We start from the raw sequence: 7,345 nt of genomic DNA, 5'->3' as shown, positions 1-7,345 counted from the left end.
GAATCTTCCGAAAGACACAGGCAGAGAAAAAGCCCACAGGCACCATTTGGTTGTAATGTCAGTGATCAAATGCCCTTGCTTTCAACTCTTATTTCTTAAAGACAGAAGGTCAAAGCTTTGTTAAGGATGAGAATCAGCAAGACCTGGAGTAGCTAAGAGTGTAGAAATGTGTGAGGTTTTTTGTTTGTTTGTTTGTTGTTTGTTTTTGGCAGGGCAGGGGTTGTTGTTCTTATGTTTCTGTTTTGTGGTGCGGGGAATTGAATCCAGGGCCTTCACACTAAGCCAAACCCCCAGCCCTTTTCTATTTAATGTTGTTTGTTGGTTTTGAGACAAGTCCTCCCTATGTAATGCAGCCAGGCCTTGAACCCACTATGTAGCCCAGGCTGGCCTCCAGCTCCCAATGATCCTCCTGCCTCAGCCTCCTGAGTGCTGGAATTACAGGCGTGCACCACTGTGTCCAGAGAAAGGGGCTCACTAAGTTACCAAGCTGCCCAAGCTGGGCTCAAATATGCGATCTTCTTTCTTCAGCCTTCCAGAGCGCTGGGATTACTGGCATGTGTCACCATGCCCGGCAGCAAATAAAATTTTGAAGTCACTGTGCCACTACAAGCTCCAGACAGCCTGGGTCACTGTGTACCTCAAATTGAAAAATCTGCCCAGCAAGAAAACTGCTGAGTTCTCCATGGAGGGAAGAGCAGCTGACCCTCCCCGCCCAGTGACAACTTGAAGGCTGCCCCCCCTTGCATCTCGAAGTTTCTCTGTGAGCTGGGTGTGGTGGTGCATACTTGTAATCCTAGCACTGGAGGCTGAGGCAGGAGGATCGTCATGAATTTGAGGCCGGCCTGGCCTACGCGGTGAGTTCAAGACCAGCCTGAGCTGGGGCCAGGGATGTAGCTTGGTGGCGCCGTGCCTGCCTGGCAAATGCAAGGTCCTGAGTTCAGTCCCTGGTACTGGGGGAGGGGGAAGCCAGCCTGAGCTACACGGTGAGATTCTGTCTCAAACAAACAAAAAGTTCCTCTGGCATCAAAGCCAGGTACTCCCCTTAATGTGGGCCACAGACACGGCAGGCGTCATTTCAGTCACTTTCTTCTTCTCCCTTAAGAAGATAGTTTAAACTTTATTTCTGTCTCATCGATTGAACAATAAACCTAAGAGTCCAGAGAATCTCGCCACCAGTCCTGGAGCCCCAGGTCGGCCTTTTCTCCTTTGAGCCTCTGTGTCCTCATCTGGGAGGTGGGGAGGGAGATGACATTGCATGGCGCCCTGTGACCCTCTGCACAGGAACATTGCTGGCTCTCAGCTCTCCTCGCCCAGCAGGCTGTGACTTACAAAGCTCTCTGTAGGTGTCGTCGATGTGAGCCGTGGCAACTCCTAGAGTCACGTGGGACCGAGAAGCCGGGTCATCCCCACGCACGGCCGGGAAGCAGCAGGGCATAGAGGAAAGAGACGAGAGGCCCCCTGGTCCCGCGGATCCCTGGTTCCTGCTTGTCTTCGAGGAAGCCAGCTGGGCTTAGGGTGCGGGAGGGACGGCCCTCCCCACGAGGGAGCAGGCTAAGGGGGAGATGGGCCAAGAAGGCAGTTCCCGGGCTTCTTGACCACACTGTACTCTGGTTCCTCCTTCTGGGGTCCCTGGCGAGGAGCCCCATTGGCGTTAGAGTCCTCCTTCTGCGAATCAAACACCACTGAGGTACAGTGAAGATCTTCCCTGGCGACTGCCTGCAGAGAGACCCCCAGTGCCCAAAGAAGCCTTCACTGTGGGGGCTGCCGCCTCCCCACTGTCCTGGCCTCTTCCTCCTGCCAGCACCCAGATCAGCCGTTCTGCCCGCCCACATACTCTGCCCTACGTGGAGAGCAGAGATCAGAGGAACAGGGGGTCCCTGGGATCCTCAAGGCTGACTTAGCCAGGTTTGTTCTACAAGACCTTGAGGGGTTTGGGGCTCCCGGAGACACCGCTATTCTCCACTGGAAGGAACATCCTGGCCGTGACTCTATAGCGGGCCTGCCCTAAGGGCTCAGAAGCAGCTTTGCAGGACTCCAGCCCTCTAGGCAGAGATTGAATGGCAGAGGGCACCACAGTGGCTCCTCCGTGCTGCGAGCACAGGTCGTGACTTGTCGCTGACTTGGCCGAAGGGGGCTGGCTGAAGGGTGAGACTGTGCCCCCACCCCCGGTCACTTGGAGATCATCGGGCGCTAGGTTAGACGAGCAAGTCTTGTTGGTCCCAGGCCCAGGTGGCTGTGTGGACCTAAGAAGACATGTGACGAAGGGGTGGGGTTCACTCTTGGCCGGGAGCCATCAAGTGTAAACAGACACCGCCAGCTGCTCCGATGGCCTGGGGTGAAACCACGCCTCACCCTCTGCAGACTGGTGGCAGGCCAGGGAGGCACATGGCTTTCAGGGACATGGAAATGACAAAGGTCAGGGTCTTCTGCATGGTGCAGGAACAGCGGCCTGGGTACGTGGTGCCAGATGGGGCACATCCCAGGGAGCTGGGCACTTTTCTGGAACAGACCAGCAACCCTCCATGGCCTCAGTCTGTGTATCCAAGATGGGTTCAGTGGGTTCCCAGCTGGGTGGTCCCTCCGGCAGCCCCAGTCTGATGCTTACGTCTCTCCCCAGCCTCTGCTTGAACCCCTACCCACTAAAGGATGCGTCACACTGAGGCAGGAGCTCGGGGGCAGCCCATCCCATGATCCTGCTTTAAGGTGTTCTAAGGGTTGGCCTACACTGGGTAAGAGACAAAATCCTGAAAGGCCAAAGAGATGACGGGACCCCTACAGGGAGGGACAGATCACCAGCTTTAGCCCTGAGTGTGTGGACGCAGGAGGTGCCAGAAATGCTGCACTTTTATGGACTGTTGGGCCATGGTCAGGGGCCACCCGAAACACTTCCCTCCTCCCACCTCCAGCTACAGTGACACCAAGCCCTTCTGTGGGCAAAACCCACTCTCGCCCTTTTTCTGGGCGCCTGTTCTGGAGCCGGCCCCTCCCCCTCTGGCCACTCCCCAGTGGTGCCACCCACACAGGCCAGGGTCCCTGTGCCGGGGAGCCTGGTGCTCCCACTCACCACCGTGCTGTACTCCACCTCCACCTGCCTCGGCGTCACCGGCCCTTCCCGCCGGGACCATGTGTGCAGCTGCAGGTTTGCGTACTGAGGCTCCCACCTCTCACCGGCCTGTGGTGGGCGAGAGAGGTCCGGGGAGCCCTTGCCCCACCCTGTCTCTGCCTCTCTGCAGACACCCCGTGCTGTGGGTGTGCAGCCCCAATCTTGCTGCGGTGCCTCTGTAGGCAATGAACGCTCCCTGCTCAGCCCACCTGGGAAGATCCACCTCCTGCCATAGCCTCCCTTACCTGCCTGGGGTTCTGGCTGGGCCCTGAAGGATCACCACCTAGAGACAAAGGGGGAAGAGGGAGGTGGAACCCCTGAGCCAGGGCGGGGGTGGGATCCCTACATGCCAGGTGTAGGCAGGCAGGAGGCAGCAGAGGAAGGAGGCCCTGGACTTGCAGAGACCCAGGACTGACGGCACCAAGCCATGGGGAGGTTTTCAGGGGCATCTGCTCCCGCTCCCGAGCCTGGCGTCTGTCCCTCACAGACAGCCACCCACCTGCTGTCCCGGAGGAGGGAGGCCTGCAGGGGGAGGAAATCCTGACTTCTGGCACTGCTCTGTACACCCTGTCCCTTTCGATCTGGGGACCCAGGAGCTGACGAGCAGAAGCTCACTCACCCTTGGTCTGGGTCCACGGCCAGGGAGCCCAGAGCCCACTGCCCCGCATGCCACAGAGAGACACTGCATTCCGGGCGAGGGTTCAAGGGAAAAGCCCTGGCACACAGCGGCGGTGCTCAGGACAGCTCTGTTGTGTGAATAATGACGAGGGAAGGCTGGGAGGAAGAGCTGCGGGTGGATGTGATGAGGCAGGTCAGGCTCGGGGTGGAGCAGTAAGGCTTAGCGCGAGAAAACAGCAGCCCAGATTCACTGTCAGGTGACAGGGTGAGGACTGGAAACGTAAGGCGCAAAGGTTCAGGATGTTGGAACAGAAAGCCCTTCTCCTGGTACCTGAGGGTCTGCTCAACAAGGTAGAATCCACTCATTTGCCTGCAGACCCTGTGGCCCATGATTTCCTTAATGGCAGGGGAAATTGCACAATATATTAAGTGGAAAATAACTGATCTAAATAAGAGAATCCATGGTACAAAGCAAGTTCTTTAAGAAATCATATGTGCACACCTAGGCCTAGAAAGCTTTGCAGGAATGTGCCTTCAGTGCCAGTGGTTGGTTTTCCCTGGGCGTGGGCTTTTTGGTTATCATTCACTAAGCCTAGGAGACTTTATTTCCTTCTTTGTGCTTTTTCTTACTTTTCAAATTCCCTCCAGTAATCACATACCCCTTTTGGAAAGACGAAGAGGCTATTTGGGGAGCCAGAGGCTTTCTGGGTGAAAGAGCACGGGATCTGCTGAGATCACAGAATTGGGGAAGACCAGACTGGGAAACCACACATGGGCAGTGGCGTCCACGTGTCCATGTGAGGCTCCAGAAAGTGACAGCAGAAAGCAGAAGGGAAAGCGGAAGTGGTCCTCTTTCCCTTCATCCGATGCAGAAGTGCCGGGCTGAACTCTTCCCTAGATGTGCACTACCTAGGGGCCGGAAGTGAGTGTTGTGAGACTCCCATCCCGTTTCCGGTAGCACACACCAGCTCTACCTGCAGCCGTGGACAGAGTAACCCATCTCTGCCACTCCGACTTCACTGCAGCCCAGCCTGAGGTGTTGGCCAAAACAGACAAAGGTTGCCCTGAGATTCCTCCTCTCATGGGATCCTGAGTGCTCTTCCGCTGTGTTTCTTTCCTCAATTAATTTTTATTTTGAAACAGGGTCTTGCTAAGTTGCCCAGGTGGGGTTCACACTTGGGATCCTCCTGCTTCAGTCTTCCTGAGGTGGGATTACAGGTGTGTGCCACACACCTAGCTCCTGTACTTATTTGACCTGTCTTCAGGTGTTTATTAAGCACCTATTTACTGAGTGCTGGATGTGGTACCAGGGGCCTCACACATGCTCTCTGTCAATCTGAGCTCAGAGGAAAAATGGGGCTACAGGATTCCTGGAGCTTCCTGGGGTGCCTGTGTGGCTGGAGGTATGAAAACTCACATTAAACAAGGTGTAGCACACTTAGACCCTACCTCAAAATTTTACAAAGGTCTGGAGATGTGGCTCAGTGCAGAGACTCTGGGTTCACTCCCCAGTACCACACACACACACACAACAAACAAACAGCTTCTAAACCCAACAGATATGGATAGCGGGCCCCTAGGACCATGGCCCTGGCCTTCAGGAAGGCACAGGTTTACAGAGGCAGTCAGGGAAGCTGGACTGTCTAGCTCCTAAAGGGCTGTGACAGGTGAGGGGCGGAGGCACACCAGGAAGGGTCCCTCAGATACTCTTGGGGTCCTGGAAGCAAAAAGATGTTAGAGGAGAGGGAGGCTGAGGTTAGCCTTTGGAGTCCGGAAGAAATGAGCCAAAGAGAGGACCAGGGAGGCATTCCAGGTGCCACAGCAAACCCAGGAGAGGCTCAGGCTGAGCCAGGTGATGAACAGTCACAGAAAGGGGCCTTCCTTAGCCACCTGTGGTGGTGCAAGCCCATAGTCCCAGAACTCAGGAGGCCGAGGCAGGAAGATCACTCATTTGAGGCCAGTCTGGGCCACTTAGCAAGACCTCGTCTCTCTCTCTTTTCCTTTGTCCTTTTCTTTCCTCTCCCCTCTCCCCTCCCTTGTTCCCCTTTTCCTTTTCTTCTCATTTCTCAGTATCTATTATACCTTTTGGTCCTTGTTTGCAGTTTTGGTTTGTCTCAAAAGAAAAGAAGAGGGAGAGAGAGAGAAAAAAAAAAGGGAAGGACCTTCCAGGGCCCAGGAATGGGGTGGGGAGGAGTGAGCAGGGCCAGACAGCATTTGGAGGGTGTGGAAAGCAGAAGAGGGCGACACCCCAGCCCCAGCTGGAAAGGCCTCCTCCGGGAGCCTCCCCAGGAAGACCAGCTCCAGAGTGCCAGCCACCAGGTGTGGCCCCAGGTGCTCTCAGTGCCCTCTGAGGAGCCAGGACAGAGCGCTGACCAACCGTGACAGCTGCGGTCAGGAACAAAGCACCCTGGGTCAGGGGTCCCTGGGGCAGGGCCAGGGCTCTCAGGAGCCCACTCACCTTTGAGCCGTCTCTGCCAGATCCTCCAGGCCAGCAGCGAGAGCCCCACCAACAGAAGCAGCAGAACGGCCAGCAAGGAAAACAGCACAGGGAGCCTTGCGGGGAGGCAGGCGAGGTGAGGGGGCATCCACCTTCCAGGACGTTTGCTACATTAATTAATGTAATAGTGCCTTGTGGGGAAGTGGGGGTTACCCTGGGGGCCTCGTGCATGCTGAGCAAATGCTCCACTGCCCAGCAACACCCTCACGGCTTCCCTGTCTTTCCTCTTTTGCTTGTTTTGTTGTTGTTGCTGTTGTTGTTGTTTTTGAGACAGGGTTTCACTGTGTAGTATAGGGTGGCCTGGAACCCCCTGTGATCCTCCTGCCTCAGCCTCCCGAGTGCTGGGATAACAGGCAGGCACCACCACGCCCGGCCCTTCCCTGACTTTTCAAATATGTACATAAGTCAGATTTTTGAAAAAGGCAAATAACATATCTCCCTTCTACACCTCCCATCTCTGCATCCTCCAGCTCCTCCCCTGTACACACAGTGTACTCAATCCTAGGCTCTGTATCCATAGACAAACACGCATGAATGTACAGTGCTCGCCTAGAACTTGCCTACCGCGTACTAGACCCTGGGTTCCATCACTAGCATCGCAAAAAGAAGAAAAAAAAAAAGAAAGAAAGAAAAGAAACTGCAGAGGGCACATACGAATGAATATTATTTCCCTTCTTTCTTCACACGGAGGCAACACCATTCTGTTTTGACTTAACAATACATCTTCGAGATCTTTCCACGTCACCACACCCCTCTACGGCGGCCTAGGACTCTGCCGCTTGTTCCGAGAACTGCTCTGGGACCTTTTCCCTCCTCTGTGGCCTTGCCCTCATTTTTCTGTGTGATTACAAACACTGCTGGGATAAATCACCCCGTAGCTCTGCCGTTCCGCGCGCGTGGAGAAGCAGCAGCACGTTTACGGCGGACGCCTTCCTTCATGCCCCAGTTTATAGCTGTAGTTTCTTGTCTTTTTCATTTTTTTAAGTGCTTTAGTTTTTCGCAGTGCTGGGGATGTGATGCTAGGCAAGGTCTCTACCACGGAGCTTCACCCTCAGCCCCGTCTTCTCTTAAAGGTCTCACACACACACACACACACACACACTCTCTCTCTCTCTCTCTCTCTCTCT

The 7,345-nt window shown here is 55.2% G+C and overlaps 1 protein-coding gene across 6 annotated transcripts in view; it reads right to left on the bottom strand.

Annotated features, from left to right (window-relative positions):
* Nucleotides 1-1,003: 1,003 nt before the first annotated feature.
* Nucleotides 1,004-7,345, bottom strand: part of LOC104866589 (CMRF35-like molecule 8) — a 13,389-nt gene continuing 7,047 nt past the window's right edge. For 2 of the 6 annotated variants that reach the window (XM_010630721.1, XM_010630722.1), the window contains exons 4-7: nt 6,180-6,325; nt 3,349-3,386; nt 3,065-3,172; nt 1,004-1,716 (exon numbers count right to left, since the gene is read on the bottom strand). In XM_010630721.1, the coding sequence (XP_010629023.1) occupies nt 1,552-1,716; nt 3,065-3,172; nt 3,349-3,386; nt 6,180-6,325 (457 nt within the window). In that variant the 3' untranslated portion in view covers nt 1,004-1,551. The other 4 variants (XM_010630723.1, XM_010630724.1, XM_019208430.1 and 1 more) reach the window with 4 other exon arrangements.

Source organism: Fukomys damarensis, unplaced genomic scaffold (assembly GCF_012274545.1).
Source record: "Fukomys damarensis isolate Sample0158 unplaced genomic scaffold, DMR_v1.0_HiC HiC_scaffold_23, whole genome shotgun sequence".
In the NCBI taxonomy this organism is placed as follows: domain Eukaryota; kingdom Metazoa; phylum Chordata; class Mammalia; order Rodentia; family Bathyergidae; genus Fukomys; species Fukomys damarensis.
Note: the sequence above shows the minus strand (reverse complement) of the source record. Positions and strands in the feature narration are given on the sequence as shown.